General features: G+C 41.7%; 1 protein-coding gene across 2 annotated transcripts in view; it reads right to left on the reverse strand.

Annotated features, from left to right (window-relative positions):
- LOC122671758 (vacuolar protein sorting-associated protein 52 A-like) overlaps nt 1-23,814 on the reverse strand; it is a 70,559-nt gene that overhangs the window by 17,876 nt on the left and 28,869 nt on the right. For both annotated transcript variants that reach the window (XM_043869171.1, XM_043869170.1), the window contains exons 7-10: nt 16,898-16,978; nt 14,613-14,756; nt 11,555-11,646; nt 4,041-4,122 (exon numbers count right to left, since the gene is read on the reverse strand). In XM_043869171.1, coding sequence (XP_043725106.1) covers nt 4,041-4,122; nt 11,555-11,646; nt 14,613-14,756; nt 16,898-16,978 — 399 coding nt within the window. The remainder of the gene's footprint in view (nt 1-4,040; nt 4,123-11,554; nt 11,647-14,612; nt 14,757-16,897; nt 16,979-23,814) is intronic.

The following is a 23,814-nucleotide window of genomic DNA, read 5'->3' on the forward strand; positions in this document are numbered from 1 at the left end:
CACTAAACCACAAATTGCATCCCACGGTACAATAGTTAACACTCCCCCTCAAGCTGGAGTGTACATATATCAAAAGAAAGCTCCAACTTGGACCAATAAGAATAGATATTAAAAGCCGCATCAGTCTTTAATAGCAGTTGTAGACGCCAATGAATACAGGGAGAACTTCAGTCAGGTAGCAGTATCAACTCAAGCACATCAACCGTCGACAATTTCAGTACATAATAATCTACGTGTCGAACAATCCAAGCAACAATGAGCAAAATATGCGGTAGTGAACACTAACCGCAATCCACAATATCATATTAGCGCAACAACAATATCCAAAGTACTTCACAAAGAAGGCCAATAGAAAGTAGGTAGTCATATTCTCAAAGAGAGATAAAAGTGCAGCTTCCAACGGCTACATCAAAAGCCCTTCTCAAAGAAGGCAGGTAGTAAGTAGGTAGTCATATTCTCAAAGAGAGATAAAAGTGCAGCTTCCAATGGCTACATCAAAAGACCTTCTCAAAGAAGGCAGGTAGTAAGTAGTATTCTGCTCAATCAAAAGTCGACATTGAGCCCCAAACAGAGGTCTCAGATAAAAACAACCAATGACAAATAGGCAGTATAGGTTACTACGGACCAGACAACATCAAGTTGTTGTATACTAGATAAACAGTATAGGTTACTGTGGACCAAATAGGCAATATAGGTTACTGCAAACCAGATAGGCAGTATAGGTTACTACGGACCAGACAACTTCAGGTTATTGTAGACCACATAAATATGAATTGTTGTTGAATACCATCTTCACATATAAAATTGTTGCTGAGGACATAAACCAATAAATGAACAATAGTAATCTTAAGATATAAATAGTCTTGAGTTGATGACTTGAGCAGATAAGAGAATAATAATCTTCAATCTCCCCCTCACGTGTAGCATTACACGTAGACAAATAATAATGACCATCAATAATCAAAAGGAGCTGCAATAAGATCCCAATAAAATAATCCCCTTCATGGTAGAAATAATCTTCATGCAAGTAAGATCCCAATAAATTCCAATCTTCCTTCATGGTAGCAAATAATTGTCACGCAAGTGCCAATCTTCAAAAATTGAAACCCCAAATTGATATGATCAAGAGCCCACCAAAATAAGAATATGGCAAATATAACCCCAATGGCAATTCTGTAATTTCTTCATGCAATCCCCAAGTAATGCGAAAACCGGATCAAAAGACCCAATTGAGTTCAGTGTGGACCCACCCAAGGGCTTGAACATGTCAATGAATAATGGTAGTGGTAATCTTGTAATTAAATCAAAGTACGTACCCCAATTAAGAAAGTAATAGCATTCTGGTAAATAACCAGAAATTTTAAGGTAAGTCTTGTAGGTAAGAAGCAATGGCAAACTTGTAATAGATCAGATCTTCCAAGAGTTAAATTGGTAGGTACTAGATAGAGGACATGATTGTTGTATTAACAATTATTGATGGGGATAAACTTGGAAGGAATGAAAAACAAGGACAAAGGGGGTATAAAAGAATATGGAAAGGGCATTAATGAAACTCAAAAAAAATCTTAAGGAATAAAAGAAAGCAACTATTAACGCATCCACATGATAGAATCGTGGGTCAAGAGACATGGGTGACATGTGACATGGGGAACGTAATTGACATGGGACATGGGTGACATAGGGGACATGATTGATATAGGGGACATGCTTGTCATTATATTGAACAATACCTTTCTTCTCCACGAGATATAATACCCAAGGCAATTCAAACTCAACCTGATGCAGCTCCAAGTAGGAAGAAGAAGAAGAAGAAGCCCTGAACTTAGGGCTTGATTAGGGAGCCATAGATTAGGATTATTATTTTTCCATACTTAGTTTATTTTCTTGCTTTTAGATTGAACTGGTTTAGAATTGGTTGCACCCAATTGGTTCAATTGGTCTAATTTAAGTGAAGTGTTCCTATTGGTTAGTAAGTCCTTATATCCTATTGGCTAATATGGAATCTTCTTTTAAATTAGTTGTTTTAAGTTACATATCTTTTAACTTAAGTTAGTAGGGTTAAATAGGTCTTTTACTGTTTTAAATTATTAGTTTTAGATTTAAACCTCTTCCCTTCCACGATTTTTGAAGGAGAAGACTTTAATTTGTATTAGGACTTGGCATAAAGCTATATTATAAATATATTAAATTGTGGAGGGCTCCCCCACATTGAATTTTGAATTAAAAAAAATCTGTTTGCTGCTGTCGGCTGTTGCTGCTTCTGTTCCTGCTCCTTTGTGAGTGTATCCTTGTGAATTTCAAGGTGGATAGGGTGGGTGGATTCCTGCGACTCCTTGCATCGAGACGATCGGGAGGATCCTTCAATTATCAAGCTGCTGCCGGTGGATTCCTGCTGTGAGTTTGAAGTTTAAATTCTGTTTTTTTCATTCATCCTCCCTCCCAATCATTCTCTTTTTTTATTTTATTTGAATCCCATCGATTCCTTTAAACCCTAGATCATCTAGGTTACATTAAACTTTCATCCATTATCAGAATTCAATCAGATTCAGACTACAGCCCCTTCATACCACTACCTGTACTCGACCCCAAGCTGCTGCCTTATTTGTCTCTCAAACCCTAAAATCCCCCAACTCCATTAAACCCCAAAAACCCTAAAATTCCAGAATCAGTACTTCCAACCATCAAAACCCTCTCATACTTGGATCGAACCCTTCCCTTCCTACCTGGAAAATTCGATCCCAACCCTAGCCCTAAACTCCCATTAAAAACCCTAATTTCAACCTAAGTTCTAAATCTCAAAACCCAAAATTCTAACCCTAGAATTTCAGAATTTTAATTTTCTGTTTAAACCTATTTAAAACCTATATCAGTAGCTTCCTTTTGACCTGCACATCATTACTAAATAAACCCTAGCTCAAATCCCTAAGCCCAACCTTAATTCTGCCCTAGTTTACCTATTCCGCCCATTCGAATCAGCAGCCTTATCAGATCCTGTTGCTTGGCCTCTAATAGGATCCTTATCCTATTTAGAGCTACATTACAACCCCTTTGTTGGAACAGAGACGGTGATCAACATAGTTCGCAACCGAGAGACCATAAATGCAGCAAATCTGTAGTGTTCCATTGCGAGAACGCAGATAGTAGAGGCGGAAAGCATGGAAGTAGCAACAAAGCTGTGGCGGCCAACCAATCAACGATACCTAGGGCTCGAGTAACGGTTCTGCAGGAGCCAGTAACCGTATAGAAGAGACAGCAGCAAATCGCAATCGATGAATTGGACCTTGTTCAGAAAATTGTTAGAAGCACAAATGACTACTCTGCTTCAACAATCGACCCCAGTAGCAAGCAATTGAAGCACATAAACAAAGCCCAGCGGAACAACCAGCGGTAGAAACAGACCTTCGTCCCCAACCTTCAGCAATAAACAGAGCACAGCGAAACACGAACCAGAGAAACAAAAAAAGAGACAAACCTATGACAAATCTCGTTCTTAGACCGGCAGAATAGAGAAACTAGCAATAATAGGTACAACTAATCAGCAGTAGTTTATGAAATAGTGCACCAGTAGCCGAATTATTAGTATTACTATTTTTTTTTTCTTCTTCCTCTTCTTCTTCATTGCTCTGATACCATGTGACAATATAAGATCTTGAGAACCAGAATTGGTGAAGAAGAAGAGAACTGAGAAAAGAGAGAAGATGGGGAGAAAGGGGAGCTCCTAGTAAGAGACCGAATCAATCGATAGCAGTCCCCCAACACTTTATTTATATCAAAGTAATTACACAGAGATAGGACTCCTAATAGAAGGAATCAGAAGTAATAGAAAGTAACTTGAACTAAAATTAACCCAGACTAATCCTAGACTTATTAGGACACTAAACCACAAATTGCATCCCACGGAACAATAGTTAACAATATTAAAGGAAAGCATCGCTTCAGTAGTACACAATCCCCAAAGGCACAAACAGAAAAACATCACCATCAAATATCAGGTCATGTAACACTAAATCCAGTTATGTTAATTATTCAATAGCATTCACCTTATTCATTGTGTCAATGTATGCTCCCTGAACTTCAGTATAGACCTCTTTGCCACGTTCCTTCAGAAAGAGAATTACATACCTGCATTTTTAAAGTTCAATAATGAATCATTATGATAACATAACAAACACTTGAAACTGATCCCAGAACCACTTCATTGCCATAATTGATAACTTGAATACTGAAATTACGAACGAATACTTAAATCTTATTACCCAGAAGCATAAAAAAACATCTCGGTTGAAACCAACCGAGATATCCGAGATATATCGGTTTCGTGGAAAACTAGGACAAAACCAAGAGGGATTTAAAATAGTACCATGTTTCGACCAGTTTCGACTGGTTTCGGTCAAAAATGGTCAAAACCAATTGAACCAACCCAAACATGTGACTTCAAATCAAGTATCTCGGTCGAAACTTGTGATATTTCGGAAGTTTCAACCGAGAGCTCCTAGTTTCGACAGAAAGCTCTAGGTTTCGACAGAAGAAGTGGGAAACTTGGGGGATTTCTACATTTTTGGCCTCCAAAGCTTGATTTCTTCGCATATTGGCGGCATTTGGTGTATCTACAAGTTGACTCTACACATTTGTGAACCTATCTTCTCAAAGGTATTAGTAATTTTGACGAAGAATCTAGGATGATATATCTAGCTTGTCTGGTACTATGGATGCCATGAGTTTGAGAGAGACTAGAGGATCTGGATATTTCCGCGCACCATCCTTCATAGCAGCTACCCCTAGTCCAGCACAACATCATGATAGTGGCTTTGAGAGCATCGGATCAGCATCACATGTTGGGTATGGACCGTAGGGGGGTGGATATGCTGGTAGACCATCCTTTGACAGCACTGGTTCATTTGGATATGGGAGTGATCATGATACATCTATTACTACATATGAATATGAGGATGGGTCAGGTGCTAGGTCATCCCTTGCCGACAGTATCTTCGGGTATCCATCCCAGCCGTGTGTGCCGGCTCCACCAACTTACAGTCTTGGTGAGCCCTTCCCTAGATTGGGATATCGCAGACAAGTTGATGATGGGGGTTATCAATGGGTAGTAATGGACTATGAGAACAATTGCTCCCATAACATGTCATGGGATACATATGTGGTGCATTCCGAGGAACGGCTTCGCAATCTTCAATGGTACGTAGCTCGTGGATTAGACCCTCCAAGAAACTCCGCATGAAATTGAGAAAGGAGCAGCTTAATGTTTTATTTAGATAATATGTATTATTCAGGGTTCTTGCACTTTAAATTTATGTGAACTAAGTATTTTTCATACCAGTTTAGTGTTTGTATCAGCAGGTACATTAGTAAACTTGGGTCAATAACCACAAGTACCATTTTGAGTGATTTTTTGTTGAAAATAATTCATGGATTGTGTTTAAAATGTCAAAAATAGGCTATATGCAAAAAAATCAGACTTAAAAAAGCATTTTTGGCCATCAAAACCAAGGTTTCGAGATGGCTGAGAAAAGGTACCAGGTTTCGACCAAATCTCGGTTTCAGCCAGGTCGAAACCCGAGTTCTTGGTCCTTGCCCAGAAGATAGATATGTAACAATTTCATTCCCCTTATAGATCTCAATAAAAAATTATACTGAAGTGCTGCGAGCAACATGACATCAATAAACGTGGCAAACTTGGATTGGTGGTTGTGTTGATGTAAAATTATAATCAATAAGATTCTATTAGAAAATCCCAACAAATAATAGTAGCAACCAAACCACATGATGGAAATTTAAAAAACATGTTACAAAATTTCCACTCCATAGCACCATATAGATTTTGAAAAATGCATGATCAATACTTGTTTGTTTGTGATGAAATTAATATATGTCAGATACCGGAGGCCGATCTACAACCTCACAGTGTCGAAATTTTTTTCCTGTATGTATATTATTTTTTTATTTTTCTGCTTCAAAATTTTGATTTTCCTACAACAAAAAAAATAAAATAAAATAAAATAGGGGTTATATACATTGTATGGTGATCAATTAAATATATATTAGACACCATTGGCCGATTTACGGCCTCACGGTGTCGAAAATATTTTTCTGCCAATAATTAATTATTTTCTTTTTTGAAAATTATGAAAATTATTTAAAAATTCAGAAAAATAAGGGAAAATATGAGATTTTTGTTTGAAAATTACTGAAAAATATAAAAGTAAATTCCACATGTTTTTGAAGTGCTGTCCATTGCATATCATTTCGGTTTTGTTGTGCTAAGCCAATATTTATTTGAAAAATATTTTTAAAAATTGTTTTTTAATATGAGAAAAATATGAGAGTTAGGGGGAAAATACTAAATAGCTATGTACTAGTTTTAGTGCTCTCAAACTAAAAGAATTGATGTGCTTCAATGATTAATGAATTGTTTTTTATTCATGCAACAGTAAACAAGTCCGATTATGGCGGACCATAATAAACAACAGAGCCAAAGGCAGGAGGAGCAGAGCCAGGCAGCCCAGGCCCAGGGGGAGGAGAGACCACCCAGGCGCACTAGGGGTGGCATTGCATGGTTGCATGGCACTCCAATTGATGGGGATAAAAAAAAAAACACAATGCAATTACTATCACCATAAGTTTTTGGGAGGTGGTGCCACTAGTTGAGAATTCTCCTGAAGTGGTCTCATGTCATATGGTCCCTGTTGAGGTATCTAGGGCTGTCATTGAGTACATGAAGGGAGGGAGTAAGAGGAAAGCTCAGAGGGAGAAGGCAAGGGTAGACCTTGAGGATGCAGTGAGGAGTATAGTGGGAGGCTATGATGATGTTGATTATGGTGATGATGATGATAGTGATGATCCTATCTATGTTCCTGATGAGATAGAGAGTGAGCGAGAGGCTAGGGATTGGAGACGAGCACAGATGAGGAGCAGAGCCACTTATCATGAAGATCAGGAGAGACAGAGAGTAGGTGGTGAGGAGGAGCTGGTACCTCTAGAGCAAGTGCTAGTCGTAGTGGAGGAGCACATACATCTAGAGCAGGTGGTAGGCAGCCTGGGTTGCCTAATCCCTTTAGGAGATCACAGAGTACGAGGGCAGCTCCGCCTCCACCACCTCCAGTAGTACCACCATGAGATGACCCAGTACTCCACCAAGCACCTGGTGTTTACAGAAAGAAAGGCAACAAACAACCAAAAATCAAGGGAGCATGGAAAAATCTGAAGGGGGTGGTGAAGGAATCTATAGCTAAGTGGATGTTATACAATACCATCCCAGCAAACACTGCACAAGGCCCCTTTTATTAGACTATGATAGATTCCATTTCTGAGGCTGGCCTAGGGTATAAGGGGCCCACCCCACATGAGATCATGAATGTGTATTTGCCCCAACAGAAGAGAGAGCTTCAAGAATATATCAATGTAATAAGGGGGATGTGGGACAGCTATGGGGTGACCATAAAGTGTGATGGTTGGACTGGTCCTACATGAAGGTCCATCATCAACTTTATGGTATATTGTGATGGGAGGACAGTCTTTCTCAAGTCTGTTGATGCATCCAAGGAAAAAAAAGATGTAAAGTATATCTACAAACTGTTGAAGGACGTGGTAGATGATGTAGGAGTGGAGAACGTTGTCCAGATTGCAACGGACAACAGAAGCAATTACAAGAAGGCCGGGGAGAAGTTGATGCAAAACAATAAGTACCGGCTATTTTGGACTCCTTGTGCTGCCCATTGTATAGACCTCGTGTTGAAGGATATGAGAAAGATCAAATTGGTACAACATGTTGTGGTAAAGCTAAGACAAATGACCAACTTTGTCTATAACCATGGGTTTGCATTAAACCTCTTGAGGGAGAAAAGTGGGGGTGATTTAGTGAGGCCGGGCATAACTAGATTCGCCACCAACTACATTGCACTCAAGAGTATTGAGACCAAGAAGTCCGGACTTAGATCTATGTTTGCTTCTGAAGATTAGATTAACTGGAATGGGTCCGATACCCATGGTGGTAGGAAGCACAAGTTACCATTGCATCAGATGACTTTTGGTCAAAGTTGCATAAAGTAGTACAACTTTTGGACCCAGTGGTCAAGGTTTTGCATATAGTTGATTCTGCTCTCAAGGGACCAACCATTCCACATCTATATGCTACCATAGACTTGATGAATGAAGGTGTTTACAATGCGAATCCATGAGGTAGCAAACACTTTCTTAAAATTATCAAGGAGCGCTGGGAAAATCAACTTATGCATCCACTGCATAAGGCTGGTGAGTATAGTTTGTTTTTTATGCAATTACATCTTTTAAAATTAATTTGAAAGATATATTACTAACTATTAAAGCATTGACAATATGCAATGTCAATTTCAGCATACTATTTGAACCCCAAGTACCAATACAATCATAAGCTTGGATTGAATAGTAGTCTTATTGAAGCGGTAAAGCAAGTAGTTACCAAGTTGGAGCCGAATAGTAAAGTACAAGCTATATGCAACAATGAGGTGAGTCTTATAATTCCTTTGGAATTACCACAGTAAATACTAAATAATAATGAGTCATTACTAATTTTAAATATTTTCCAAATGATTAAAGTTGAAGACTTTTAGGGATGCAATGGGAAGTTTTGGAACCGATGCTGCAAAGCAAGGCCGGATGCGCGGTGATGCCAGTACTCATTAGTCATTAATCATTACTCAATTCAATATCTTATTCGTTAAATTATGTAAGTATTGATAATTTTGAAATGAATATAACATGTCTCTTTTGTTGTAATGCAGCTGAATGGTGGGTGTTGTATGGGGGTTCGACAGAGAATTTAAGGAAAATAGCAATCAAGGTTCCCTTCCAGGCATGTTCCGCATCTGGCTATGAACGGAATTGGAGTACATTTTCTCTCATCCACTCCAAGAGGAGAAATAGACTGGGTTCAGAACGTCTATCTGACTTGGTGTATGTGCATTACAATTTGAGGTTGAAGATGCAACACATATGCATGGGACAAAAGGGTATCAAGGAAAATATCGATCTCGCCAACATTTTCCAGGTGGAGTCAGATGATGAAGATCCTATTGTGGATTGGGTGAGGGATAGAGGTGAGCTAGTGTTAGATCAGCCTGGAGGTAGGCCTGACCCCATGATAGCCGAACATATATAAGCTAATGTGGATGAGTACATGGCTGAAGAGGGTGAGGTACATGCAAGGGACGCGTCACCCATACCGTTCCAGCCTACTGGTGGCAATGTTGATGAGGAGGAAGAAGATTGGTCAGTGTCCTCCGGTGGTGATGGTGGGACTCAGACTCGTAGAGATGATGATGGAGGTGATGGTGGAGATGGTGATGATGGAGGTGATGATGGAGATGATGATGGTAATGATGGTGGTGATAGTGGTCAAGCATATGAGGGAACTCGAGTCCCGTATGTGGTAGGAGAGCAACAAGAGCCGGTCCGATTCACCGGAAAAACACAGTTTGATCATGCCACACAAGATACAGACCATGGTGCATGTGCCCCCACACCGACCACACGGCCCACCTCGACCTACACGAGAAAGCGTAGTGGCCAGTCCCGTCCTCGTGGTACAAGTAGGTAGGCTGATCTTATGGACATTGATACCTTGTCTGGCTCTGTTGGTGGATTAAGTATTGGCGATAGGGACAGCAGATCGAGTGTGCATTTCCGTGCCCCATCTTTTCAAATAGAGAGCAGTCCATCTCCAGCACAGTTAGAGTACAGTTCATCTCATTCACATCCATATGGACCATATGGCCAAGGGCAGTTGACTTGGGGGGGGGGGGGAGCATATATCTTCTCCATCCATTCCCAGTTTTGAGTATGACTCCCACTCACAGGGACGTAGTGGATCATCTTTTGTGGATGACATCTTTTCCTACCCAACCCACCAGCCGTACCCATACATGCTCCCAGAGGCGTCATATCATAGTGGATTAGGGGATAGACTTTTTCCCAGCGCCCCATGTTTTATTTTTTATTTTCTCTATTTTTAATGTCATTTAGTATGCTATAATATATACCCTATAACATCAAAAATTAACATGAAAGTGTACTACTAATCTACTATGGTTTAATTCATGAAAGTGTAATATCCATTAGTGTATATGAAATCATGGATTATCAAATAATTGATATCAATAGTCTTGCTGATAATAAAGTTGAAAAATCATGAGTTGAGATATGATTCATATGAAAGTGACTACAAAAGTAACAAAACAAAAAAACAATTACAAGAACGTAATTTATATTGAGTGAATAAAGCTAATAAACAACTCATATAAATTTTAAAAAAAATTGCTGATGTGAATATGTGATTGTGTATTAGTCAATAGTGTATTAGTGTTTTCTGTTTGATGTTGTTTTAATTTTTTTTATGTTAAGGAAAAAGCAATAAAATAAAAAATGGTTAAAAAATTAAGTTTTATAATTTGAAACAACCATGTCGCCCGATATGGCCATATGTCGTGGTATGGCGTCCATGGCGATGACATGGAGGCCATATCGGTCGATATTCTTACATCATCCATATCGGTGGTCAATATGCCCACTTCTCCAGCGATATGACGCCATGGCACCGATACGGCGACGCCATGATAACTATGGTGCTGGGCCTCCCTTTAAATAGGTAGCTCTCGTTCTCACCTTTTGGATGCTCAAGAAGCACCTGGCGGTCAGAACCGTACCAGTGGTGGCTATAAAACGCTTGGCAATTTTGTCCTCTAATGGTTGGCAGGAAATTGCAGTTGAATGTTATTCTCCTTTTGTCATCCGATGGCTAAAAACTAGGAAGGAGGGCCCTTGGAGATAAATCATAAATCTACAACATTAGGAATCAAAGGGATCTGTTGTACCTTGGGGCCCCAATTGCATAGTGCTTCTTAGGGCCTTTGTGTTTCTGGTCCTTCTGTTGTGGTTGGTGTATCATTATCTGTAATCTTCTCTATGTTTTTATAAGTCTCGTTACTTATCAGAGGAAAAAAACTGATATCACTGCTCAGAGCATTTTCCTGTTGGTATACATGTGGCATTATCCAAGCTACATATTCTTTGTACTTCATAATTCTCATCCAACGAGTATTTTTTGGACTAGAAGTAAACAAGAGCAACTTATCAGCCTGACAAAGAATATGAGAAATCTGATAGAAACTCACATACCATTAAGCAGAGCTCCAACATGAATAAAAAGACTGAAACTGAGAGATCTAATTTCTTGATAATAGTTCCCTTGGATGCAACTCTAATAACTAAATCAAAGTCAGATATTGAAAGGAAAAAATTGCTGAGCAACGTCATATGGGTGATTAGATAAACAAAAGCAATCCATTTCAAACCTAAAAAAGGAAAAGAAAAAATGAAGAGATATATGCACATAAAAATAGGGCATATAAATGCACAATTGCCATAATTACACACTTTATCTTAGCCAGGATGCTGAGAATGCTACCATAACTACCATAATTATTTGTTTGTCATTTCAATTTAAAGAACAAACAAATAAGGAAATTCAACCATAGAAGGTAGTCACATTCAAAAAGAGATAGCTCACTTGTATTTTAGAAGAACATTTTGTTGAAGGATCTGAATATTGGTTTTGGGCTTCCTTAAGGCATAAAGCTTCAGAACAATGAACTCAAATACCTACAACAAATGGAGAGGAATAAAGAATAAATAGCAAAACTTAACAGCATCAAGAGTACACGAGTTAGAATATTCAATAATCTACAAGCACCAATAAATCAATAGATATCATTTGTTTCCCTAATCCAACAGAAGTTTCAGATATAAGGTCAAAATTCGAAAACTGAGCTAAGAATGCTTAGTCTAGATCTTCAGTTTATATGCATATGTCATCATGGTATCAAGTATCGATACATAACTGCCATATCAATCCGACACGTATCGAGATTGGCCATGTTGATACGATACAGAACCGATACAGTACCAATACGCACCAATACAGCTACGATACGGACCAATGTACTCGATACACAGGCTGCCAAAACCCCAAAATCCCAGTCTTTTAAAGAAAACTTCTTCCTACAATCCAACTTTGATTTTTCAGCCAAAACCTAAGTTGATCCCATCTACACTCAAAAACAACCCAGGAGTAATTAAACAAGAAGAAATTTGCATAAAGCTCATCAAGGTGGAGATCAAACATTAAAGCAATGGGTTGAAGTATATTAAAAAAATTGACCTTTTCCCTTGAATTTTGTATTTTCTTGCCTGTTTTTGCCAAGTATCACATTTAAACTAGAAAACTGACCTAGAATTCGACCATCTTGAATGATTTGTGAACTATAATGTACAATTACGTTTGTTGTTAAGCACTTATTATTAACAGTTATATACTATGTTACTAATAGATTAGTGGTATGGATAATGTGTATATACTACATGTATGTTAATTAATACTTAGTATTATGTTTATACATACATATTGCTTGCTTGGTTTGGATCTTTAGGGGTTACTTTAGGCTAGTACCTAATACGTAAATAGATTTTTCCTTTTCAAATCTTCTTGCTTAATTGCCTATTATTACTTATTAGTAGGTTCGATACATAGATGCCAGAGGCCCAGAAGACGGAAATAACTTGACATCGGTTGGATATCAATTTTCATTGCTTATTTACGTGCACAATGCTTAAAAACACTTGTTTTGCTTGTACCATAAGCAGATTCATGCTGTCCCAATACGAAACCATAGCTCATCATCTACTTCCAGCTAGTAAGGTCATGGGCCAAAGCATCAAGGGTGAGAAGTTTATATACATCAGACTGTCACCAAGATCAGAAGTCAGGCGGGGGGCACAGCTGTCCATCTGAACTCAAGCACTCACTGTCCACTGAGAATCTGTACCCATAGGCATGAGAGTCACGCTTGCAGCAGGAATTCAACCAATGCAATAGGTGATCATCTCGGTTGGGAATGGGGTCCGGGTACGGTATTGCACCGCTGAAATCCCGCCTGGATATTCATGTGTATCAAACGTATCTTAACCATATCTAGCGTCTCTCTGATACGTCTCCGAGAAGTCTCTTAAAATCAGATTCCGATACGCTGCTCCACACTGATACTTGACACCTTCTATGTCATAAAATTCGGTCGATCAAAACCAAGATTTAGAACCCTCAAGAATAAGTTCCCATATTGGTGCAGAAGCATCCTTATTTTGAGAGAAAGGAAGTATTATATTACTAAAAAGAGCAACCTCTACACTCGAGATGCTGACAATAAGAATCAAGCTACTATGGCTTAAGAAACCCCCCCCCCTTATAGCTTTACAAAGACACCCTGACATAATTCAGGCCTAAGTATACACTGCACAAGTACAAACTCCTCCCATCTATCCCATGTACAAAATGCTTTAAGCCCTCCAAACTAATTTATCACAAAAACATCAAGATGACACCATCCACCTAACTCATATTAATATGTTCTCAGCAGAATCTTCCTCCCCCTTAAATGTGTGGGGGGGGACCTCCTCCCCAATTCGTCAAGATATCCATTCCATCAAGGAGTTATGGAAAAGCCAGCTCACCCTCATTTTTCTCCACTGCCAATGCCTCCAAAAAGGCCACTCCAACAAGTTCCTCGGTTCCACTGATATTTTCCTAAAATCCACCCCATCCAAGCTCGCTCTAAATCCTACCTTCTCTCCATGGAGCTCCTCATAGAAACTCACCACTTCCTGTCTTATCTCGGCCTCATCCTCAATAACCCTTTCCTCCACCCCTCAATTGTTCTAACCCTTCACCTCACATTCGCACCTTTTTGTTTAATCAATTCCAGCAATACTAGCATTTCCCTGTCCTTTTCACAATGCTATCTCTGTTTCCCATATTCACAACCAATATATGAATTTTATGAATGCAAACTTCCATTTTACACAAAGTTTTAGACTACAATCCCATGGCAAACGCTAAGCAATTGGAATAAGGCTTTACTTCAGTTTGGGATATGAATCCATCTTCCAAGAGAACAATGCATTTCTCAACACTGAGATTGAAGACCATGCAGAGTGCAAAGTTACTCTAATCAATATGGTTTTGGATGCTGCCTCAGTGGAACACATTATCCAAGACTGAACCTAGATCACGATATTTATATATTTCAACCGTTTCTAGCCCTTTTAACTTTGATCTCTCCATTGTTATTCAGAGAAAGCAGCAACTTTCAGGTTTCAAATCTCAATCTGACAATATTTTCTGTGTGGCCTAAAAGAGTACATGGTTAATGAGGAAAAAGGAAAGAATTCAATCCAAAATTCAGAGACTAACATTCTTTAATAGATTTACTGTGAACGATGAGGAAAACCACGAAAATTGAAGCCTAGTGTATGCTGATTTTTTTCTCAAGCAATACAACATACAAGTAAAGCAGTAGTGATCCATCAGCTGAATTATGGCAAACTATAAAAGGAAAGGAAGAAAACTTCATATACAAGTATACAAAGATAGCTGAATGCAAATTGCAAAGTAATAATATCAGTGCCCTACAATGCACCACTAGCATGATTCTGACATCATAATTAGCACACAACAGCAAGTAGCTAATTATCAATTTCAGTTCAATATCCATCTGCTTAACAAAGTTGACAACCTTTGATATAGCTTTTTGCCGAAGTTTTTCCAACTCAGGCTGAACATCTTTTAGAGCTTTTGAAGATCTGACCATGGGATCTACTTGCACAAACTTCAGTTTCTTACTTAAAGCCTCAAGAGTCCTCATGTATTCATCATTAACCTGCATAAATCTGCAAATATCAAGTACAATGGAATAGAAAATGAACCACAACAATATTCTTAATTCAGTGATTAAAAAAGGTAAAATATGCCTGAGTGGATCCTGACTAAATTGGAAAGCAATATTTAATGTTTGAAGAGCCTATCATTATACTCATCAGCTCTGCTACATGACTCAATAAACCAGAATCATTTTAATTCCTGTTTTAATTTCTTCGATATACTTTGTAGCAAAAATTCGTAATGAAAACAGAGGGTCAGGACCTCATGGGAAAGAGTACACCATAAGGTTCAACACTGCATACTACATAATAATACAGCCACAAGGTAGCTTCAGTTTCCATAGTTGCAGGGTCTCAAGTTCAGTAAAGCAGGATCATAAGTGTTCGACCAATGGCAGGCCCAAACGCAACTTTAGCTCAGATATCTAGAGAATAAACCCAAAAAAGAAACCACTACTATTCACCCCCCCAAAAAAAACCACTACTGATACCACCAACCCCATGGCCAGAGAATATGGCTGTTTTCTCAGGCCGAACTCAAAACCTGGTAATGAACACCAAATACAAAGTCCCCCTCCCCCCCCCCCCCAAAAAAAAAAAAAGTGATTGGGGAAAAAAATCCAGCAGCTGTTACTTCAACCGTAGACTCTAACAGTGTCTTCTTTTTAACTGATTTCACTAAATCAATCAAATAAAGCTTGAACAGCATCAAGATGACCTTTGATGGTAGCAGCTCGGGGAACCCAAGTTTGGCAGGTAGATTTGGTGCTTTAAGGACCATGGGGATTCTGTAATTCTGTTATTCTAGCATACTTAAGCCCGAGTCATAGTTGTCACTAGGCATCCAGGCTCCTTTTCGGTGTCGCCTTGCATCCAAGCCCCCTCCAACACCTTGGGTCGCCTAGCCGCAGTGACAACAATGGCCCAACTGGCATTATAGACCCAATAACAGAGGAGCTCTAGGCTTTGATAATTGGCTTATGTTATCCACAAATTTACAGGCCAGGCACAGGAGTCAAAGACACTTGACAATTAAGGGAGATTCAGCTACAATTATTGGCTGAATGCCTACACAGGTCCAGGTCTCATAGAGATGCTCACACTCAACAAGGCAAGCAAGACCCTCATGCCCCCACAGGTAGATCTACTGATTCTCAGCAGAAGAGACGCAGCAGAGATACTATGGTTTAATGATGCAAGTGCCAAATGTGAAATAGAAAGAGAAACTACAGGATTTGATAACTTGGGCAGTTTATTTAATAATCTCAATAGAATAATAAGTGAATCCTCTCTCTCACTGTCCCACATATATTTTGAACTGAAGATTTCACATTTTCACATACTTCCCTGAGTACCCTAGATTTGAACTGGATCCCAAGTAAACTCGTATCATAAACTTAAACTGCTACAACAGAAGGGACTAAAAAACTTGACTAAGGTTAATTCACCCAAGACTACCCAAGTCAGTAATTCAATTTTCTTAAAAAAGCATATGAACTTCGAAAAAAAATTATATTTCCAAGATTCTCAATATCATAATAGTACCCATATTTTTAGCCACTAATATACTCACACACATGTAGTATAGGCGAATCAATGGTCATCTAAGTCAAATTCTTTGGCTTTAACACGCTGGGTTTAATAGCAGGAAGAGAATAGAAACTATCTAACGGCCCCAACTAAAAACCAAACACTTATAGAATAGCAATCTTTTAATACAGGAAATGGAAATGAATCAAATTCAGAAAGCAATGAGAGGCTAATCAAGAACTCAAATAAACTTGTGACTAATTATGAAACAGAAGCTAGGAATTGACAATTTGACATATACAAGAAATGCTTGTTATTTTATTTAAGGAATGAATCAGACACCCAGAATGATATTGTGTTTTGGATGGTGGTGGTTTTTTTAATAACAGCACGAAATGTACTAAAGACAGGTTCAAAAGCTCCATGTACCATAGTACACTCATCCAGATCTGGTATACACCACAAGTGAGAAACAAAGACGCCATCATGGAAATTGATAAAAACACAGCCAACCTCTTAATAGTGATCCATATCCCAGATACATTGCCCACTTCAACTTCAGATAGCAAATTACATGAAGTATTTTGAAAAAAGAAAAAAAGGAAGTTACCTCTCCATCAACAATTATATCAACCATCCTTGGTGGGACAATGATGTCTTCAACAAATCTAGCTAATTTAGATTCAGCCACCTGCCAAAAAACATCAAAGATACCAAAATATCACAAACATAGAATAAAATTAGGAGAGGAAAAACAGAGAAGTATATATAAGAAACATGAGTTTGAAGCTATTAAACGCAGCAAGAGTTTCTTCTTCCAGTTACTTGCCAAGCCACATGTTTCACTCATTGCCATAGTTGTCAAGGCATTACCTAGGCGCCTTGTTGATGTCGCCTTGCATCCAAGCCCCCTCTAACGCCTCGGGTTGCCTAGATGCCGTGACAACTATGCTCATGGAAAGTTGAAATCCAACATGGCAACCTAGATCCTTGACTCCAAAGGCTTCCTTCTCTGATCAATTTTTTAAAAGGGATCAATTTGTCCTTCAAGACCCAAGGAATAGGCCTCTAATGATGGTGACCACAGGCCGATGTTTAGAATATGGACCTCCAAACAGGCTTAGCAATTTCCCTAGAATCATTAATGCAGGAGCAGGATCACCACCATTGGATGTGGTTTCATTTTAATTTTGGACCTGTTTTAAGTGTTGTTACAAGTAATGGAGTCAATTATAAGGTCAAATTTTAGGCCCACATGGGTACACAAAATTAGTATATTAATTAGGTAGCTCTTATTAATAATGGAGCTCATTAGCTATTAGTTAGGAAGAAGTTATCTTATTAGATAGATGTCAATCACTTGGGCCTAATTCTGATTGTTAGGGTTTTATCTTTTTAATTTCTTAGGGTTTGTCTATCTAGGACTTTTCTTATGGTTTGTAGGAGTTTTCAAATTTGGTTCATCTATAAGTCCCATAATTTTTCTGGTGCCTTTCTTAATAATTGAGTTAACTTAGGATTACGAAAGGTAGCCAACGACTTCAGAGGCTTATTTTCTATTTGTATTAGTTTTCATATTGATTGAGTCACTTTAGGACAGTCACCTCAGCCAATCAATTGGGAGGTTTAGGAGTCCTTTTTTATTACTTCTTATTTCTGTTTTGAGCCCTATAAAGCAAGGTGAAGAATATTTCTATTTTTTCATTCTTAAGGGAAGCAATTAAAAGAAATTTTATTTGTTTTCAAGATTTGCTTGGAATTGGGATTTTCAGCGAAGTCATCTGCTAGGCGGGCGCACGATAGGGGTTTTCTTTTCTCTCGTGGGGTTTAGATCATGGCGGCTCCTCCCTCTCGGGGGGAGCGCCTCCTTGAGCCTCAACTCGAGGCTGACGCTGGTAGGGTCTTGGCTCCATCCTATGCTGCCGTGGTTTCCAAGTCGATGGCCATCCCATGTGCTGCGATTGAAGTGAAGAAGCCTGCATCGTTGTTTGGTGACCCTGCGGTCTTCTTCACAAGGGAGGAAATAGAGCTGTCCGAGAAAGCTTTCTCCACAACGCTGATTGCCAAGTGCAGCTATGGTAGACCCTCTCTGTTTGTGATCAAGGAGTTTCTGCAGAAGCATTTGTTCCTTCAAGGGGAAGTTGTGGTTTCGTCTTTGAACCCGAGGCATATACTTCTTCGATTCTCGGCTCCATCCGACCATGTGAAGGTGTGGTTGAAAGATCAGGTTCATGTCCCGGGCTTCCTCCTGCATTTTATGAACTGGACATCGGAGTTTGTCTCAGGCTGGGAGTCCCCTTTCGCACCCATCTGGGTCTCCTTGCCAGGGCTACCTATCAATTTTTATCAGGTCAACTTTCTGGTGTCCATTGCGGGGGCAATAGGAAGGTTCCTGAAGGTCGACGGGGCGACGGCGAACTGCACTTGCATGGTTGAGGCGGGTTCTGTGTTGAGGTGGACCTGAGAACGGCGCTGCCATCAAAGGTGTGGATAGGGTGTGGTTCAGAGGGTTTTTATCAGAAGGTTGTCATTGAGAGACTCCCATTGTACTATAAAATCCTACTCGAAGATTGGCCATTCGAAAGATACTTGTAGAAAATTACAAAGGGGAAAGGGTGTTGTAGTGCCCTCAGAAGCTGCCGGGGGGTTGGGTGATCGTCGACCTGGTGGCCCTGGTGCAGTGAGTACAGGAGATGACGTTGGGGCCAAAACCAGCAAGGGGTCTTTATTCCAAGGGGAGAGGGGCCCTCACATGGCGCGGTTGGGGGTTTGCCTGCTCTGAGATAGCCTACTAATTGACGGCCTGTGGAAAGACGCGGAGGGCGCTGGATACCTGCTCGGCATCAGGCCGTGGATCAACGAAATGTGCAAGCGGCGGTGTTGGCCCCCTGCGACGGTGTTTCTAAGGCTACTTTGCTCACGGGGGACCAGTCGGATGGAGCAGCCTGCGAAGATAGGCCTGTTGACGGGGTTGCAGCACAGCCATTAAAAGAGGGAGAGCTCCCTCTCACGAGACCTGATGACTTAATTGCAAAGTTGAATGGTAGCGTTGAGCACAGGGTAGTGGTGCTGGGTACACCTAGTGGTATGGGGCTGGAAGCATTTGCGAAGGGGAGTGTGGATGATGCTACGGGTTGTACCTTGGCTGAACACGGGGCAATGTCGGAGGGTGATGCCCCCTTGCCTGATTTTGATGTCGCAGATGAGCCCACGAGAGCTAAGGACGACTCGCTCGCGCAAACCAGGCTGCCACGCCATAGTTATCACGGCGTCACCATGGCGTCCAGGCTCCTTGGTCACCTTGGGTGCCATGGCGAGCGCCTTGCCGCCATGGCGGTGTCGCCTTGAATTTTGGCCATCTAAAACACTATGGCCGCCTTCCGGCCTTGATAACTATGTGCCACGCCTGCCTTAAGCCGCGTGGCTTTACTGGAGAGCTTCAAAGTTTTTAATGCTACCATTGAAGGGCGAATTTGCAAAACGCTGAACAGACTTAGTGAGGAAGGTACGGTCGTAGGGCAGTCAGGCCCTCGCGCTGGAAAGTGGCAGCCCTCTCGGGCTCTTTTTCTCAGTGCTGCCCACATGTACAAGAGGAAGAAAATTAAGAAGGCTAAGAAGGTGCGACCAGTAAAGGAGGGACCTCTGTGACGTGTTACGAGGTCGATGAGATCGTTGGATTCCACCCCGAAAGGTTCCAAATGAGCTGCTTATTTTAGAACGCCTGGGGCATAGGGAATAAGCCTACCACTAGGCGGCTGAAAACTTTAATAAATCTGCATAAGATTGTCATTGTTGCCGTTGCGGAGCCCAAGGGGCAGGTTTCAAAAGCGCGCTTGGTGCAGAGGCGGGTGGGTTTGGACTTAGTGCACACTTCGGAGAGGATTTGGGTTTTCTGGAGAGCCTTGTTTCAAATTACTGCGGTTGAGGAACAACGTCAATTTGTGACCCTGGAATGTGTGGATGCCAATGCAGGAACCTTTGTTGTCACCTTTGTCCATGGGCTTTGCTCGGTGGCAGAAAGGAGGGAGATGTGGGAGAGGCTAGAGCTGTTTTCCAGGTCTACCCCCTTCCCATGGTTGGTGGGTGGGGATTTCAATGCCGTGGTGTCTCCGTTGGAGAAGGCTAGTGGCAGCCCAGCATGCTCGATTTCTCTGGATGAGTTTGGGAGTTTTGTGAGTGGTGCTGGACTTATTGATGCAGGGTACACTGGTAATATATTCACTTGGTCGAATAATCGCTCAGGAGCAGGAAGGGTTATGGCCAGGTTTGACCGGTTCTTAGTAAATGCTCCGTGGATTGGGGCTTTCCCCCGGTGTGAGGCGAGCCACCTTAATCGCACGTGTTCCCCCCTCGTTGGGTTGTTCTTGAAGCTCAAGAGGCTTCGTGATGCGCTTCGAAAGTGGAATAGGGAGGTCTTTGGCAATGTGCATCAGAAGGTTAGGGATGCGGAGGATGCGGTAAGCAGGGCTGAGGTGACCTTTGATCAGGGAGCCAGTGAGGAGGCTAGGGAGGCGCTGGAAGAGGCAAGGAATGTCCTGCAGGGGGTTTTGCTTCAGGAGGAAATATTCGGGAAACAAAAGTCCAGAGTCACCTGGCTGCAAGACGAGGATCGCAATACGAAGTTCTTCTACTCCATGGTTAATGTTAGGCGCCGAAAGGCTAGGGTGACTAAAATCAAAGGGGAAGATGGTGAGTGGATCTCAGACCCTGATAGGGTGCAGACTGAGGCGATGCGTCACTTCTCAGGAGTCTTTGCTTCACAAGGATGTTTGGTGGATGAAAGTTTGCTAACGTTGATTCCCAGGGTGGTGACTGAGTCGAAGAATGCTTGTCTCTTGCTAACCCCCTCGTTGGAGGAGGTGAAGGGGGTTGTTTTCGCATTGTCATGTGATAATGCGCCGGGCCCAGATGGTTTCTCCAGGTACTTCTTCACGGCTTCCTTGGAGGTGGTGGGCCATGATGTTTGGGCTGTTGTGGTGGATTTCTTCGAGGGTAGGGCGCTTCCTAGAAGTTTCACCTCGGCCAATCTGGTGCTTATTTCCAAGAAGGACAACCCGGAGGTAATGGCGGACTTCCGCCCTATTAGCCTTTGTAACTTTTCTTACAAGATTATTGCCAAGATCTTTGTTTCCAGGTTGGCGGGTCTGCTCCCATCCTTAGTTGAGGAGGAACAGGGGGCTTTTGTGCAAGGCAGGTGTATTCATGATAATATCTCTATTGTCCAAGAGGTTGCTCAAAACTTGAACAGGAAGGCTAGAGGGGGTAATGTGATACTCAAGCTTGACATGGCAAAAGCCTATGACCGGTTAGAGTGGAAGTTCTTATGGCTGGTTCTGGCCAGATTTGGCTTCAGTGAAGCCTGGATTGCCTTAATCAGGAAGACCATGGAGAATTGTTGGTTCTCAATTGTGTTGGGTGGTAGCTAGTCTGGTTTCTTCAAGTCTACCCGAGGGGTGAGGCAGGGGGATCCTTTGTCACCTGCACTCTTTATTCTGGCAGAGGAGGTGCTGAGCAGGGGTATCAAAAGTCTGTTCGTGGAGGGGCATGCGTCCTACTTCCGGCTCCCAAGGGGCTGCCCTGGGATCTCGCATTCTCTTTTTGCTGACGACACCATTATCTTCACCAGGGGTTTGAAGAGTTCTCTCAAGCAAGTTATGGGGTTTATTGGCAGATATGAGTGTTTTTCGGGTCAGCTGGCAAATAGGCAAAAGAGCTGTTTTGTGTTGGGAGACAAGGTCTCCCTGGCGAGAGCCCAGATGGTAGGGGCGGTCACTGGCTTTTCTAGAAAGTCACTCCCAATTACCTATTTGGGGGCACCACTCCACTCAAGAAGGCTTAAGATTTGCTATTTTGACGGGCTTATTGAGAAGATTAGGAGTAGGGTGGCAGGCTGGAAAGGAAGACTTTTATCGGCAGGAGGACGCGTTACTTTGTTGAAACACGTCCTCTCATCCATCCCCATCCACGTTCTCGCAACACTGGTTCCGCCAAAAGGCAGTCAGTCGAAGATTATATGGGATCTTTGCTAATTTTCTGTGGGGCAGCTCGGAGTGGGGAAAATGCAGGCACTAGGTGAGTTGGTGGAAGATCTGTAGACCTCTTGATGAAGGGGGGCTGGGGGTTAGGCGTCTGGAGGATGTCGGCCTCTCGCTCAGGCTTAAGGGCCTTTGGAGGGTCCTCTCAAAGCGCTTTCTGTGGAGTGATTTTTTCAGGGCCAAATTCTTCAGAAATGTCCATGTTGCCCTAGCAGGGTCGCATGGTGTTGGCTCAAAATCTTGGCGTAGCACGCTGGCTTTTAAGGGCTTCGTACTGGAGAAGTCAAGGTGGTTGCTTGGAGATGGCAATATTTCCTTCTAGCTGGATGATTGGTCTGGCGCTGGCCCACTGATTGACCAGGTTGACTAGTGGACTTGGATTTGCGAGTTAAGGATGCCCTGGGGAGGATGGTGCTTGGAGGCCGGACATTCTAGCTCTCATTGATTCGACGGCTATCAATGAGAGCATTACTCTCGCTAATTTTGCTCTCTCAGATAGATGTGATGTCTTAGCATGGACCACAGTTAGTGATGGTTGTTTCACTACTAGGTCGGCATGGAATGAGGTGAGGAGTGCTTCTCCTGTGATCCCTTATGCGAAGTGGATTTGGAACCAAACTGTTCCCTTAAAGATGGCCTTTTTTTCTTGGCAGCTCCTTAATGGAAGGATTCCCACGAATGATTCTTTAATGTTGGTGGGAATTCCCCTGGCCTTGAAATGCAGCTGCTGCGGGAGTCCCCGGAGGGAGACTACTGATCACTGTCTGGTGTCCGGTGGTACAGCTTCCAAGGTGTGGGGTTACTTCTCTCATCTTTTTGACATCGCTACCGTTCCCTCACAGGATGTCAGAGGCAGGATCGCTCTTTGGCAGGGCGCAGCGAGTGACAAAAGCCTTAGTTCTTATATCACAGGAATCTTGCCTACGTTGATCATTTGGGAGCTCTGGAAGGAGAGAAACTCTAGAAGGCACGGGGAAAGGTGCCGCACTGCTGGTTCAATAGTGGAGCGCATCAAAGCCTGGGTAAAGGAGGTTCAGCTACCCTCCAGGGTTGGGGCCGGTAAGGGACAGGTTGATTTTACAGTGTTTTGGGCTCTTGGCCCCTACACCCAAGCTGACACGCCCTTTGCCAGTTTATTGGTGTCCTCCCTTCACTTCGGTAAAACTCAATGTGGATGGTGCTTGTCGGGGCAATCCGGGCTTTGGAGGGGGTGGAAGGGTCATCAGGGACTCGAATGGTGTCGTACTGGTGGCCTTTTCAAACTTCTATGGTGCCTGTACTAACTCGATAGCTGAGCTCAGAGCATTGAGGGATGGTCTAGCTCTCTACCAGGGCTTAGGTATTTTCGACATGGTGGTTAACTCGGACTCCGAGTCAATAGTCAAAATGGTAAACCAAAAAAGGTGTTCCTTGTGGAAGGGATGGTATTGGTTCCAAGAGGTGCTGGAGCTAGTTTCTTCTACCCAGGCTGTTGTGACATTTGTGTTTTGAG

The sequence above is a fragment of the Telopea speciosissima genome, chromosome 8 (genome assembly GCF_018873765.1).
Source record: "Telopea speciosissima isolate NSW1024214 ecotype Mountain lineage chromosome 8, Tspe_v1, whole genome shotgun sequence".
NCBI classification, from domain to species: domain Eukaryota; kingdom Viridiplantae; phylum Streptophyta; class Magnoliopsida; order Proteales; family Proteaceae; genus Telopea; species Telopea speciosissima.